The sequence below is a fragment of the Kryptolebias marmoratus genome, linkage group LG12, assembly GCF_001649575.2.
Source record: "Kryptolebias marmoratus isolate JLee-2015 linkage group LG12, ASM164957v2, whole genome shotgun sequence".
NCBI classification, from domain to species: Eukaryota; Metazoa; Chordata; class Actinopteri; order Cyprinodontiformes; family Rivulidae; genus Kryptolebias; species Kryptolebias marmoratus.
Genome location: NC_051441.1, coordinates 20,678,686 through 20,695,441, shown reverse-complemented (window position 1 = coordinate 20,695,441; position 16,756 = coordinate 20,678,686). Strand labels below are relative to the sequence as shown.

At 38.1% G+C, this 16,756-nt stretch overlaps 1 protein-coding gene across 1 annotated transcript; it reads right to left on the bottom strand.

The window, feature by feature from the left end:
* Positions 1-305: 305 nt before the first annotated feature.
* On the bottom strand, positions 306-3,428 carry hoxb13a (homeobox B13a). The gene is made up of 2 exons (XM_017434432.3): positions 2,170-3,428; positions 306-1,185 (listed from the first exon to the last, which is right to left on the bottom strand). The coding sequence occupies exons 1-2, from the start codon at positions 2,897-2,899 to the stop codon at positions 938-940; spliced, it is 978 nt and encodes a 325-aa protein (XP_017289921.1). The 5' UTR covers positions 2,900-3,428; the 3' UTR covers positions 306-937.
* Between the last annotated feature and the right edge of the window lie 13,328 nt (positions 3,429-16,756).

Sequence of the window (16,756 nt, the reverse complement as noted above, 5' to 3'; positions counted from 1 at the left end):
ATGAAATTTAATTGAAATAAACGAGTTCATAATACTGATAATCAGGGTGTTTCTGTCTGCGCACGTTTTATGGCCCACTCTTTGAAGATATTCCTCCTCTTCTCCGCGCGTTCTAATAAAAATTGTAAACTTTACTTACATATTTGAAATGTTATATTTTTGGCTGTATTTTTTAATATGTATGTTGTTTTGTAGTTCTTTTTTACACTTGTATTTTTATTATTACTTGACAGCTTAGTGACTGTTTTTATCAAATGCGCTCTACAAATAAAGTTTGACTTGACTTGATGCTTTTTTATAAAACAGTCTGGAAGGTTGGATATTTGTTTCGTTTTTAATTATTAGCAGAAGATTCCAAAGGATTCCAGGTGAACAACGAAAGCTGAGAGTATCGGGTTTAACAGAGGGGGGGTCAGGATGTCATATTTTGCGTTAATGTTCCAGCGGTATTACCTTTTAATCACCTGAGTGGCTCCCATTCTTTGACGGGATCTTCTATCAGGTATGGTGGCGCGCTCAGGAGAAAATAAAGGATCAAATGATCAGTTTTTCCTTTGATGACTGTAAAGATATAAGATCCGCTGACTACTACAGGTTAAATGAATTTATTAAGAGTTTCACTTTAATGTGATTATTGGTTTACCGACATTATAAACAACGTGGAGAACATTACAGCCCTGCCATACATATACTGGACCCTAGGGCATAGACAGCACAACAAACAGCAAAAGACACACACGGACAGACATTTACATCAAACAGGCAGAAAGTCAGGTATTTCCATAGCACCTCTGAGGTTTATCAGTTTAGGTTTATTTCATTAGTCTGTATCTTTTTTAAGTCACAGTCCACTTTTCTGCCATCATCCCACTTCAGTTCATGCGTAAGTACATCAAGGTCATTCACTAAACTGTCCTGAGAGCTGAACCCCCGCACGCTACGGTGCGCTGCTCTTCACTTTGGCGACGAATTTCTTCTCCTTCACGCGCCTGTTCTGGAACCAGATGGTGATCTGCCGTTCGGAGAGGCTGGTCAAAGCCGAGATTTTCCTCCTCTTGTCCTTGGTGATGAACTTGTTGGCCGCATACTCCCTCTCCAGCTCTTTGAGCTGGACTTTGGTGTACGGTATTCTCTTCTTCCGGCCTCTGCGGAAAGACGAGCCGTCGTGCTGGTGCGCCACCACATCTAGGGAGGAGAGGAGAGCAGAGACCGTCTGAGGGCTGCACAAAGCAACGCACGTGTCCAAAACAACCTACTCTTTATATCATGCAGATAAAAGGCTTTAAAATAAACAAATAAGAAAAAACGTCACGTTTGGGGCGCAATTATTCATTTCTTTTGTGACCCAGATAAGAAATGCTCAACATCTGGTGTTAAATATTTGCACTTCTTCAGCCTGACTTATGCATTTGTTTAGAGCAAAACAACAACAACAACAAAAAAAAAAACATCAAATCCTCACGTTTTAGTAATTTTAAAGCATGTTCGTGGCACCAACTGCACGGTCATTTTATGTGTAATAAAAAAAAAACTAAGTAAAAACTGAAGAAAACATTCGCCATTTTCTATTATTACCCATTTCAATGTGATCATTTCCGCACGCACTTGAATAAAATACAATGTGTTTAAATGATTTTCTTTTAAAATGTAGAATGGATATGAGTTAATTTAATAACTAGCTTGTTACAGGAACAAGGACGCCTAACAAGGTCTACATAAAATATAAATAACTTAAGTTGATGGGAAACCAGTGTCCTCTGTAAAATATGATTATTAGTGTCAATAATAATAAACTAATGATAATAATAAAAATAATAATATAGCAGATCAAAATCAATAATTTAATCTCACCTTTAGCGCATTAAATACCTTCCATCAAACTATGTAAAACAGATGTAACTGCTAAATCTACAACATCAGCAAAGAGCTTTTGACTTTAAATAAGTTATTTTAGTCTCTACTCATTTTTGAATAATATAAACTGTTTCATTATCATGACTATAATAATATTCGCGTTGGTTATTCTATAAGACATGCTACTAATATGTTGCAAATGGTTAAGGCTGTTTAGCTAAATAAATCATTCAGAACGACAAAACACTTCTGGCTAAAACCTCCACCTTACGTATAGGTATTTGTGAAATAAAAGCTGATTTCAGCTCCGATTACCCGCAAGAGCAGACTTCCAGAGGTGCCCAGCCTGAGCCTGGTCTTTGGAGCAGTACATCTGTCCCCCCCAGCCGTTGGTCAGGGCCCAGGGCTGGTAGCTCTCCATGGGGAGCAGGGTGTCATGGCGCGGCTCCCCGGCTCCCAGCGTCTGAACCACGGACACGTCTAAGTAGCTGGCCACGGACTGGTAAGGACTGGCGTAGCCGTGGTAAAAGGCGAACTCCTTTGCTCGGTGGTTCGGATACTCGTCAGAGCTCATTGTGGTGTCCATGTACTGCGAGCTGAGCGAGGCTCCGGCCGCCTGGGAGCCGGACTTGAGAGACCCGCGGCCCATCCGGCAGGGATAGTAACCGTTCCCAAAGTAGCTGTACGGTAACGCAGCCGCGCCGGAGGAGGTTTGGTGCGGCACGGCGGCTCCCGGGCACGGTCCAGCTGCCGCACAGTGTTTCCCCGAGGACGCGCTCGTCTCACTGGAGCCTGAAGAAGTGGACCCGTCGACCGAGGAGCAGCCGGCGGCGGAGGAGTGCACCAGGCTGGAGGGGTGGCCCCCGAATGCAGCGGCGGGATGCGCCATGATGTTGCGGCACTGGCTCGCTGCGGTGGCCGCCACGAAGTTCCCACTGCCCACTAGCCCCTCCATGTTCCTGTTCAAGTCGTCCAGGTTGTTGTCATACACGAACATCACGGGTTCTGCTGCCCAGCGAGGATTCAGAACCAGACAGGATGTCATATGCGCGTCTTATCCCGGTCTGACCTCCTTTTGGCACCTTTCCTTTCAAATTATGTCTGTTTCTGACATTGAGCTGCTGCATTCACATCCGCGTTTCCCCCCTCTCCTGTTGGACACCTCGCTCTTCTGAACACACTTAGAGTCAGCTAATTCATTTGCATAGTGACACGCGTATTTATGGTCTGCTTTGCTTCACCTTTCAGTAATGATGCAGCTCAGAGGCAGAGCCCCCCCTGTCATCAGTCACACGTCCAGTTTCATCCCAGCATCAGCCTGACGCAACAAACCCACGAGGCTCAGAGAGGAACGTTCATTGGATGATTGGTTGATGGAGAACAGAGAAAGCGGAGCTCCGTCGGAAGTGTCAAAGAAAAAAAAACCCTGATATTTTAACGAGGATGGAAGCGTGTCATGAAGAGGAGCAGAAGCAGATGGTTTGAAGCTTCCTGGGCGCATTGCGTTAATCTAGTCCCCAATATCTGTTTGGTGCAGCAAACCGATATCAGCTATTTGAATGCATGAACCAAAAGTAGCTACAAATATTAAAAAAAAACAACATAATTTTATGACTGTGAAACTAAATCAGACAGGAATCACACTGGATACACCTGCAGAGCAAAACAGACGAAACGTGATTAGGAAATTCAGATAATTTCAGACACATAAAATAACTTTTGTTGTAATATTGGAAAATTCCTTAAAATTAAATTTAGGTCTAAAAAGTTAGTCTTCAGCCTTAAAAGCACAAATAAACTGCAACAGAGATAAACAAGAACGAAAGAAAAAAAAGATTTTGCTTTATTTATTTGAATTTAATCCAATTGTTTGAACACTTCTGAAGTAAATTCTGCTTTCCATTTGGTCTGATGTCAGAATGATGGAAGAAGAGGAATTCTGTAAGGAATTTTTAAGAAATAATGAATTTCGGAAACAGCAAGCCAGATTACCTCACATGTACGGCTCAGATTTATAACCAAAGTCTGCAACTTCACCAGGAATACTTTGTGTTTTTTTTATTTTTTCTGCTGCCTATAGTAAAAAAAAACCTATAAGATATTTTTAAAATACAAAATGCAGCTAGAGAGTGTTTGGATGACACTTAAGCGGTCTTCAGCATTAATGGAGTGTTAAAAATTGCTTGTGCGCGTGTGTTGCAATGAGTCTAATAATTACTTAGGATCAAAGTGGTTATGCTGAGCAATATTTATTGTTTTCATTGAAAGCTCTATTTTTTTAAAAAAAAAACTTTTTATTCTTGTTGATAAAACCGTCCAGATTGAAAACTACTTGTGTAAAATGTATGTTGTTATTTGAGGAGAAAAAATGTCTGGTTTGTGGTATTTACGGGCTATTTTGCGGTAGAACAGTTCTATTCTAGTTGGACCACAACAGGAATTTGTAGTACACACGTTTTCTCTATAAGATATGGTTTTAGTCTCCACTCACTTAATCAGTGAAGCTCAATCTTTGTTCGTCTTGTTAGGAGACCAACAGAAATTCATCTTCTCCGTTACAGAAAAAAGTGCTCAGACGCTGCGAACGTGAAAAGAGAAGTAAAATCATTTTTATTATTATTTTAGTAAAAACTTAATTCTAGATCTTTCAGACGTGCAACTAATATTAATAATAATAAATTAAAAATCACCAAATTAGGTATTGTTGATAAAAGCGTTTTTCATATAACAGACAGACAAACAGATAGATAGATAGATAGATAGATAGATAGATAGATAGATAGATAGATAGATAGATAGATAGATAGATAGATAGATAGATAGATAGATAGATAGATAGATAGATAGAAATTAGTCCAATATATGATGCATTTTTAAATCTATCAAGGTGTTTACTGAAATTATATGAAACAATGATATGATATTTGGTGTTTTGGGAGCTGGTTTCATTCATGCAATCCATTACTTTATGTTGCAATTACATATTTCAACCACATCCTTACATGTGCTAGTGTCCCTGAGACTTTTTAAATTATCTTTAGGGGGTAGTTTTGGTAATATTTTTACAAGCAATAAAAGAAAAAAAAGTAGCTGAGCTCTTTTGCATGTGTTCTCCATTTATCTCCATTATCTCTTTATTTTATCTCTTCATCGCTTCCTTCATCTGTCCTCCTTTCACTTACCTACAAACTGCCCCTGTTTTTTTGCTGTCCCTTGCACTTTCTCCCTTGACCGGACTGTCTCTGTCCTGGATACCTTTCTATTCTGCAACATACATAAAATCTATAAGACTAAAAACATTAGAAAATGTGCATAAGCACGCAACTTTATCTCGTGTGGACTTTTGCTGCTACCACACTAAATATGCTTTTACTTCACTGCTGAAGAGCTTTTACTGTATTTTCCTATTTAATGTGCATGAAATTTATTTCTAAAAAATCACTGGGATGAAATTCAGAGCACATCATTCGTACATTTAACAATATAGTCACTTAAGATATTTACTTAAAGTTTGCCTGCAGTAAAAATTTCTCTGGTTCTTTGCTGACACATATGCATACATTAGTGATGGTTTTTATTTCAAACTCTTTAAATGCTGTCTCAAACAACCTGATGTCCCACTCAGTTTATAAGCTGGTATAGGCCAGGGGTCTGCTTCTTCAGCTCTGGCCTCAATGATTGCTTTTGCAGCAGATAACATGAAAATAATATTTATTTATATTTAGAACAACAAAAAGGAGAAGCTAATTGCAGCAGTTCTCCAATTGTCTTTAATACATGAATACTGTTTCTGTAACAGAATGATCTTAAGACAAGGAACAAACATATCGATCAAAAGTATCTTAGCCTGCTGACCTCTTCCAGCCACACATTATGGTCTTTCACTGAAATCTATTTGTAGGTTTGCAAATAGATTATGTTCTGAGTCAGGTGTTCTGCAAAAATATCACAAGACATTCTAAGAAAAGTGACAATTAGAAGTAAAGGTTTGTCTTTCATAAAAAAATATTATTTCAAATAAATGAAGGTGTCAGTCGTTACTAGAAAAAATTCCGTGAGTCTCAATTAAGTATCCAACTATCCTTATTTTCATGCTTACTCACATAGTTTACCAGTATCTAAATATGTTTATTGTTATTCTAAGAGGAGTACTTATTAATTTTCCACAAACACAGTAAAGACTCAAAAGTATCCACAATTCAGTGGTTACATTTTATCAAAGGGGACGCAATATTTATTTCTCCTTTGTCCTTAAATGTAAAAGTACTGATACAGCTCAACAGTTTATGTTGGTTCTTTAGTTTCAAAACTTAACAAAAACAGATTTTTATGTGTTGTGTTTCTATGAAATAATTAGCATAGAGTTCCATTATTCCGATTTTTTTAATCTATATTTCAATTTTTAAATAAGTTCTGTCGCTCTGAACAAGTTTTATTTAATGGGAAAAGGGGCAGAAATGTCTCTTTAAATAGCAAAGGTTGCAGACCCCTTGTCTAGACCTATTTATATATACATAAAATATATTTTGTTTGTGCTTTGTTTGTTTGCTGACAAATGACAAGTTAATAAAATTAGGGAAATCCACAGTAGGTTTAGCTCTGACCCTTGAGGGATGACGTTTAGGGATTAAGAAATAAATCAATTGGTTAACACAGAATTTTATAAAATAAAAGTGTGTTGTTACGTCCTTCGATTTGTGTTGAAGGACAACTGGATGCGACTAAAATCCAGGTCCAAACTAACTCGGTGATGGTTTTTGTGAAATCGTCTTAAAAGTGGTGACGTCAGACTTGCGTCCAAATACACGTCTCAGGGACAACTCTGTCTCCGTGTGCGATCTCGGGGGGGGGTCGTCAAGGTCAGGTTCTAACTCACAAAGGACGGAGTTGGGAGGAGAAGGGAGTGCAGACAGAAAGATTTAATGAGCTCAAGTTCAAGGCCACCGCACACCTGGAAGCACCCTCGGTGTGCATTACAGGGGTTCTGCCGCTCAAATGGCCTCACATGGTAACCTCCACGAGCAGCACCAACAAAAGACATGTTGTCCACTTTGTTAGAAATCATTAACTACGCATGTACGGTTCATCACACTCATATAAATTTGATGCATAGTAATTCAAACATTCTGAAATTCATTTTTTAAAATATAAACACTCGAACGTTTAACACCGCCTTATACAGCCACCATGTTTTATTAAACGACATTTCGGCTTTTTATCAACTAGGTCACAGCTTAGACAGGACAGCTGATCAGAGCCGAGGCAGTTTGTGGGAAGGTGAAGTGTGGAGATATCGCTTCACTTCTGTCAAATGTACGAGAAGCGCGAAAAGCGCAAAGAGCTGTTTTACGTCCCTTCCAGGGAATTTGACTCCCCCTCCCAGACAGCAGGCAAATAAAGATCTCAGGACAGATACCAAAAGGTGAGGCAAGTGAGGTGACCAGAACTTAGACTTTTTATATAGATCAGAGGATTTCACATTTGAAATTATTTCCCATCTGTTGCACCAATACAATTCCATAAAAGCTTAGTGTTTAGCGTTTAAAATCTCTAAAATCATACGCAAAGCAAGAAGTTTTCCCACAAAATTAGAAAAGAAAGAGACAAAGACCAAAAAAGTCCAGTAGCCTTTGATTCAGCTGATAATTATTTGACAGCAACTCTGCCTAAAATATTTAACATAATAATAACACGCAATGGCATCATTCTTCATCACGCTGACTGACATTTAGGTGTTAAAGTCACGTGAATCTGCTTCGATTAGATTAGATTTGTTGAGAACTGCTCTGCGGGCAAAATGTGTTTTCATAAAATCATGCAAAAATAATAAAAAAAAAAACTCGAAAATTCGTCAATGTTTTTTATTATGCATATGTTTTTCTCAAAGTATATATATGTGTGTATTTTGAGAGCAACTGTAAAACTTCAGAGGTAATTTAAGGATAATGAGGCTTCAAAAGCACACTTTGCTTGGGCGCGTGCGCAAAGAAAAAAAAACTCCTTTGTGAGAATTTCGCGATGTTCCCACTTGTTGGAAATGTCAATATGCTTTTTTAGTTACATCAACACGTAGAGGTTGATGGGAATTCACTACTTAAAAAAATTAAGAAAATGTGGACAGTTTGTTTTTCATTTATTGCAAGTATGTCTGCGGACGGATTCGTCTTTCCAGCTAAAGTTCAAATGTGCAAATACAAAAAAAATGCTGCAGTTTTAGGAGATTTACATTTAAAACAACCTACACGATGCGCGGAACGTGTTTCATCCGTACATATGATGATATCTTGAATAGCCAATTAAATAGTCAATTTTGCAATTACAATTTTTACAGAATATATTTTTGAAAACTAATTTTCTGACAGGAAGGGTCAGGTTTTTTTTTTCTCTTGCAGTGATCAATGTATTTTAATGTTGTGCCAAAAAATAAAAATACACGAATAAGAAAACAAATAAACAAATAAAACAATGTGCTAATTACTCCGAGTCAGCTTGTCCTGACTGAAATAAATATATCTAGCTCAAGTATAGATTTGTTCAAATCATGCAAACAATTCCTAAAATAGGAGGGCAATATATGACATTTTCACAAAAAAACACCAGCTTTTTGGTTAGATGTTCCCATGCATTTCACCCAACCTGGCACTATCCGGGCTGTGCCTGGCTGGCATGATGTGTTTTGTGCATCGCGACAGAGCCCGCACAGATGGGAACTGCTATTAGTTCAGTTGTGTCGCGGATATTAGGAAAAGTTAGAAAGATACAGGTCAGGCTGAAGGAGATAGAGCATTTTATTTCTTTATTTGCAGCAGAAAAGTTGTTTCATTAATAAATTTAGGCTATAGGGATCTTCATCCAATTCTGTTAAAAGTTTCCAAAACGGTTGTGTAGACATTTATAAAACCAATTTTTATTTGACGATGTTAACAAATAAATATATTTAAGAAATATAATGTCATAAGTTTAATATGTAATATATTTCAAATTGGAAACTTGTCATGTTACAGCAAATAAAACTTAGCAATCGATAAATAGATCAGACCATCTTCTTCCAGCTGCACAATCCACAGTCTAATCCTGGTCCTCCAGGGCCGCCGTCCTGCATGTTTGGTGTTTCCAATCAGCACACCTGATTCAGTAGATGACTTACAAGTTCTGCAGAAGCAGAAGAAGTTAATCACCCATTCACTCGAATTAGATGTGCTGAAGGAGTGAAACATCAAAAACATGGGTATAGTAGCTTTCAAGAACCAGGATTGGACACCAGTTTTTTTGGCCTATGTCTGTCTATCTGTCTATTTGTGTTTGTCTGCTAGTGCCATTAGCAAAATATTTCATGTACCAGTAGATGGATTTAAATAAAACTTAAAAAGTAATCATTGGGTGAATACCCACAACTGGTTAACTTGTGCAGTTAATCCCCTTCAAGATGGCCGCCACAGCTTTGTAAACTTAGCATTAAACAAAAAATGGCTGTTCTGTATCAGACAACATGCAGTTTGATCAATCAATCAAATTTTATTTGTATAGCACATTTCAGCAGCAAGGCATTTCAAGGTGCTTTACATAATTAAAAAATATGTACTTGCTCATTTGTTCAGAGCTTTTTAACTTTTGTTCTGACTTGGCACTTTAAATTTAAAGTGAACTGAACTGAATTAGTGCTATATAAATACATTTCACTTCACTTCACTTCATCCGCTAAAATGATGCATATCCACAATGTTTAACCATCACTCAGGCGTTTGCTTTGTGGTTTTAGTTTGTCACACTCGCCAGTAGAGGGCAGTGGAGGTTGTCTGTGACCCATGACGGAAAGAGAATATTGGCCAGCAGTGAGAGAGTTGGATCGGAAGGACAAAATGATGGAAAGTGTATCCATGGTGGCTGTACATAGCTTGTTTTGTCTGTTTTTGCTTTGGGTAGGAATAATGTGAACTTTCCTCTACATCACATGTAACAGTCTCAGGATTGTTTCATTTAATTTCATTCATTGTTTGTTTGCAGAGGGACAAGTGTTGAGTATTACCAACACCATACACTATTACATTTAAAGCCCAGGCTAATTTGCAATGCACGTCTCCACATGGACCTTTAGAAATATAAAATAAAAACAGTTTAAAATCCACCTTAAAATAATGCACTTAATAAGACAATGTGTAAAACAAGATTAAGGGACGTTTGTTTGAAAAGGAACCTCCCAGGTCCCACAGTCTGCTTCACAAGTTACTGAGGCCCTTGATCTGAGAGGAACCAACCAGTCACTGAGCACCTGAGGGGCCTGTCTATTTAAGCATTTAGAAATAAGTGTAAGATTAGAAAAATTGTCAATTTTTCAAAATTCATCAAACTTCGTTTCTTGAGAAGTCAACAGTGATGTGATCTTATACGTTTTCTGTCCAAAATCTTAACTGCTCTCTCATATATTACTTTTAGAGGCTTGTAGCTGCTTCTTGAGACCAAGAGGTTACACAACAACTTAAATGAGAGAAAATCACTGAGTGTATGAAACTAAATCAGTAGACAAACATGCAGACACACACACGTCAAGATGGGCAAAAATCATTATCACCTTTTTGCTATCTGCAGCAGGCAGTAATAATTGAAACAAATAAGTTATAGTTTTCCTTTACAACACCAGAACAAATGTTTGGTCCGTTTCTAAGAATGTGCCATTTCAAAGTGACAAGCACCTAAAAAAAGGGTCAAATACAGAAGAAACAATTTCACTAAAAAGTATTTTAACATAACACACACAAAAAATAAATGGATAAAAATGTTTTTTAGGGACACATGGAATAAAATGAAAGATCAAATATTGTGGACTCAAAAATACAGATTTAAAACACAGTCTGACTGAAAAATACAATTTTCGTATTTCTGGGAAGTGCAATGGTAAATGAATTTCTGGAAATTTGGCAATTTCAGGAAAGTCAACAAATCCATTCCTGGAACCATCTGAGCAAAACCTCCTCAGCAAATATTATGAACAGATGCAGGTTAATTCTGTACATAATCACCACTGTGAAAACTCAGCACAAGTATAGATGGAAAAAACAAATCAACAGTGCAGTGGGCTGATGCCCATGTGTTTTACAGATACAGTTGTGCATTCTGATCATTTGATCAAATCTACCAATCCTTTGGGAAAAGTGGTGTGACAGAATGTGGCAGCAAACAATACATGTATAAGCAGCCCCAGCACTGAGGTTAAAATCAAAGCAATAAGAGGGTCTCATTGGCATGCACAGTCACAAATGAAGCTGTTTATCCCTTTGTAAAAATAAATGTTCAGTGATTTATTTGAAGTCATTCCCTCTGCATGACATGTGTTTCTAATAAGGTTCACATCTTTCATACAGCAAAGCACTTGCCACTGTATTCAGTTAGTCGATCCTGACCTATTGTGCATTTGGTGATGAAACTGGTATAAAAGTACCAGCTGGCAGTAGTTCATTCAATTTGGAGGTAATCTATGGAAATTGATTCATGTCATAATGGAAGAGTGTACTGTACATGCTCAATGTCAGAGCAAGATTCCTTAGTTTAAGACTCAAAACCTCAAACCCACCCTCCCCTCCCTTGCTTACAAACTTCTGCTTCACTTTAAAACTGTTTCTTCTCAGATTTAATGCTACTTGGACAAATATTGTGAGGTCTTATTTAAATTCTTCTCAGTTGCATTCACACTTTCACTAGTGTGATAAAATTACATCAACCTTCACTAATAAAAGCACTCAATACTTCTGCCACATGTCCACGCTTCTTTTTTGTTTCTTGAAATATACAGTGAAAACACACCCACTGCAGGTACTATTACTGTATTATTTAGCACTTATACATTTGTTTGGTTTCTGTGCACATATTACACTTTGTCAGGGCTCAGTGAAAGTGATTGCACAGTTTAATAAATGTATCTACTTTAGAATAAATAGAGGCTGACAGAGAAGTCTTTATTGGTTAGCTCCTATTTTGTTTTGTTTTTCAAACAATGACAGACTAATTACTTTTAGCTTCACAGGATTCAGTATTACGAAGACCAAAAGAAACCCAAAACATCAACAACTGTATAAAGTATTTTATTTTGGAGGAGACAGGAAGAGATGGTTAGGAACATCTGGACAAGAACAGAGTAGCAGTCAATGGTAATTTCCAGATAAGTATGGTAAAAGTTTATTGCAGAATGTTTACGATGGATTTTTAAAAAAAATTATTGTGTTTCCATACTCCAAAAGAGAATGTGGAAAATTCCAAGAATCCAGGAGAGGTGAGTTATGGTGGAAGGTGAGCGTGGAGAGAGCAGAGAAGGTAGGTGGTGGATTAAAGCCTTGGCTGACTTCTCCTGCATGATTGGCAGGCAAGGTTTACAGGAGTATGACTTACTTGAGAAGGATTTTTAGTTGGCTGGAAAACAAGGAAAGATCTGAATATCTAGCCAAGGAACTCGGAGGATGACATCCAAAGAGGATATTCTGGAAAAAGCATGAGGAGATCTGCAGACAGGTAAATGTAAGTTTCTTCTTTCTTAGATTTACATAGTAAACTCTGAGAATAGGACCACTCACCATGTTAGAACTAATGGACCAGCAAAGAATGCTGCCTCAGCTCAGCCTTTTATGCCCAGGCAGTAAACAGCTCTCAATGAACTACAGCTAAGCGGGAGTAGTTTTACACCAAATTTTATTACACTAAATTTTAGCACTGTCTCCAAATGTGACTGATTTATAGCAATATTTTGTGTTTGCTAAGGTTGATTACCTGTGGTCAGTCTAAAATTGTCCCTAGGTGTGAGGGAGAGTGTGAATGATTGTTTGTCTTGTTTGTCTCTGTGTGGCCCTGTGATGGACTGAAGACCTGTCCAGGGTGAAGCGGGTAAAAGAAAATGGATGGATTGGTTAACTGTGGTGGCCATTTTAAGTTGTCTTGACTCCAAAAGTTTATAATTTGTACATATGTGCATCCAGTGATTACTTTATGAGAGTTTTAAGAAAATTTGTGTAGTTTATATATAATAATAATAAAATAATTCCCTTCTCACCCTCCGCAGGTGGTCTCTTTTTTCATCCTCTGAGCTTGGATCCTCTACCAGAGGCCTGGGAGCTTGAGGGTTCTGCGCAGTATCTTGGCTGTGCCTAGAACTGCACATTTCTGGACTGAGATGTCTGATATTGTTCCTGGGATCTGTTGTAGCCACTGCTCCAGTTTGGGGGTGACTGCCCCTAGGGCCCCGATGACCACAGGCACCACTGTGGTCTTTACCTTCCAGGCCTTTTCAGTTCCTCTCTGAGGCCCTGGTATTTCTCCAGTTTCTCGTGCTCCTTTTTCCTGATGTTGCAATCACTCGGTATTGCTACATCCACCACAACTGCTTTCCTCTGTTGTTTATCCACCACCACAATGTCCAGTTGGTTCGCCATTACCATTTTGTCTGTCTGGATCTGGAAGTCCCACAGGATCTTAGCTTGGTCATTCTCCACTACCTTTGGGGGTGTTCCCCACTTTGATATATATATATTGTTGGTCTTTCGGTTGCTCTTGTTTTCAGGGGTTGGCACAGCAAGCAAACACACAAAAGATTTGGCAATTGTTTTATGCCAGATGCCCTTTCTGCAGCAACCTGGGCAACCTGCAGCCTCAGGATTACAAGATCGCAGCACTGACCACCAAGATAAATTCTGTTACAGAGGCTTGAACATGATATTGGGATTACAGTAACAGCTCTAAAATGATTTAAATCATATTTATTTGATAGATTCTAGTTTGTTCATGTTAATGATTAACTATGGTCCTACACTAGAGTTGGTCATGGGGTTCGTCAAGGTTCAATGCTTGGACCAACACTAGTAATGTATGCTTACATTAGGTGAAGTTATTAAACAGCATGGGATAATCTTTCATTGTTAAGCTGATGATACTTAGTTATATTTATTCATGAAACCTGATTGAAGCCAATTGGTTACTTAGATTACAAACATGTCTTAGAGTAAAAAACAAACTGAATAGCTGTTAATTTTCTGCTTTCAAACTCATGACAGAGATTGTGGTTTTGGGACCTGATCCTCTTAGGAACAAATTTTGCAGCCTTTCATGTTCTCTAAATGGGATTAATTTGGCCTCCAGTTCCAATGTAAAACACCTTGATGTTCTTTTTGATTAGGATATGTCATTTAACCCTCACATTAAAAATGTTACCAGGACTGCTTTCTTTCACCTGCTTAATATCTATAAAATTAGAAGCATCTTGTCCCAAAATGATGCAGGAAGACACTAGTCTGTGCATTTATCACGTCTAGGCTGGACTGTTGTAAATTTTTATTATCTAGATGTCCAAAAAATTATTTTAAAAGTCTTTATTTGATCCAGAATGTTGTTGCCAGAGTTTTTTGATGAGTATAGGTAGGAAGAGAGATCCTATTTCTCCAGTTTTAGCTTTTCTCTATTGGCTCCCTGTCAAATTCAAAATATAATTTAAAATCTTACTTTTTTTACATACAACACTCTCAACAACCAAGCTCCATTTTATATTAAAGATTGTATTGTTCCTTATTTTCCTAACAGAAAAATTTTGCTGTATTGCTTTTGATTTTAACCTCAGTATTGGGGCTGGGTATTGTTTGCTGCCACATTTCTAGAGTTTCTAAAAGTAGAATGGGAGGCAGAGCTTTCAGTCATAAGACTTGTCTTGTGCAGCTAACTTCCAATCCTTTCTGTCCTATCTACTTTTAGAACTAGGCTTAAGTCTTTCCTTTTTGATAAATCCTGTAGTTGGGATTGGCTTGGGTTTCCTGAGTTATCCTTTAGTTATGCTGCTATAGGCTCAGACTGCTGGAGGACAGACAGGCCACATTTCCTCTTTCTGCTGCTGTTTTTACTTGCTCTACTTTCCATGTTTGTATTTGTAATTATTTTTATCATTAACATGTGTTTTTCTTGCTATAGAAACTACACCAGAACCAGTCATTCTGTGTTTGTCTGTATCTTTTTCCTGTCCTCTCTAATCCCAGTTGGTCGAGGCAGATGGCCACTTGTCCTGAGCTTGGTTCTGGTTCTGCTGGAGATTGTTTTCTGTTTAAAGGGAGTTGTTCCTTTCCACTGTCATCAATGTGTTCAGAATGGGAGTTAGATGAAATGAAGATTCAGCATATTCTGCAAGCTTCCTTAGATCAGTGATTCCCAACCCTGGTCGTCAAGGAACACTATCCTGCTTTGACACTCCTGATTTGAATAAGTGAGTGATTAACAGCAATGACTTATATGGATAGACATGACACGCCGCTTTAAAGGCTTGGGCTGAGGTGTGGCGAAAGCGGCGCCATCTTGCTGCAGTATTCTTAAAGGCGCAGGGCTATATAAACAATGTTGAGGACTAACAAAATAATTCTTTTTATTGGGTAAGATGAGCCCAATAGTGCATGTACTTTATCATACAATGTCACAAATACTCGGTTATGATATGAACCGAGGTTTGAGTTCTGAGAATAAACCGGAAACAGACAAAGTCTTAAAAGGTTTATATTCAAGAAGCTGATTCTGGTTCCAGAGACAGGCAAAGGTCAAAAATGGTTCAGATCTTATCAAGTTGAGGGGAGCAGGCAGTTCACCATAATCCGTGGGAAAAGCCTGGGTCGTGGTCCAGGTAGTCAGATGGCTGGAGGTGCCGATCGGGGGCGTGACGAAGAGCAGGAGTCCAAAAAGCCAGGCGTGGGTCGTTACCGGAAAAGCAGATGGCAGGAATAATCCGTTGGGGGCTGAGGCAAAAATCGTTGAACCAGGAGACATGAACAAAGTCAGAACCAGGAGGCAAAAACGAGACATGGACTTGAACGCTGGAGAACCACAGGCAAGCTGATGATAATCTGGCACTGAATGGAGGTGAGTGGCTTGGTTAAGTAGTGAGAGACACAGGTGAAATCAATGAGCCAATTACTGAGATCTGTGAGGGGAGAGAGGTAAACAGGACCAGACTGAAATGGAAGTTAACTTGAAAAAACTTGAAGACATGGCCATAATCATAACAGGTTATTGTAATTTAAATAATAGCAACCATGAATTTAACAGAAACGCAAATCCAGAATTATTTATTTACAATCACAATGGTAGTCAAATCAGCAATGGTAAAAGCAATACAGAACAAATGGGATGAATGTAAAATTTGTCTTACAGACTATACACCAGAAGAAAAAATAAATAAATGATCAAAAAAAACGAATAAAAATTTTCATTAAAGAAAAAAATTAAAAGTCACAAACTTCAGATATGAGAAAGAATAATTACTGTCATGTAATAACTACAAAGAAAACTTGTTCAGATTGTTAAATGATTGTATTTCCAATATGGAAAATCTCAATAAAAATATTTTGGTAAAAAAAAGTCAAAAGCTTTTCAGAAAAGAAAGCAAGTACAGATATCAGGCAAATGCATTAGTGTATTTTAAGAACAACAAATGTAAACACCAAATTTAAAATTGCCTGATCATAATACATTGTCAGAAAGCAGTTAGTGGCCTTTGGTCAGTTTTTGTTGTACAGACTCTTTTTTTCAGATGTGAGGAGCGTAAACATGCGATGTGTTTCTGCCTGATGGTGTAGTAACAGGCAACCAAGATTTTGATGATGTCAAAGTAATGGTTCTCTATTCCATATTGAGACTCTGTTATGTTCCCCAAGGCAAATGGATCAATGTCCCCACATTCATTCTTCACATACATTGTTACTTTATGTACGGAACAGATGTTCTTTGCTGATGCAGTGTTCATGAACAGCCTGATACCTTTTTCTGCTGCTGTGAGCATGTAGACTACACTTTGTGATGGTGTGACAAGCCCGCCTTCGTTTTTCAACTGTAGCAACTGATACAACTCCTCATGACATGGTTGAATAGCAGCTGAAACTAAGGATGCTTTGCA

Excerpts from the sequence above, each read along its gene's own strand:
- hoxb13a (XM_017434432.3), bottom strand. The coding sequence starts at position 2,899 with ATGACATCCTGTCTGGTTCTGAATCCTCGCTGGGCAGCAGAACCCGTG. Across the intron at positions 1,186-2,169 it reads CTGGAAGTCTGCTCTTGCGG|ATGTGGTGGCGCACCAGCAC; the intron begins GTAATCGGAGCT and ends TCTCCTCCCTAG.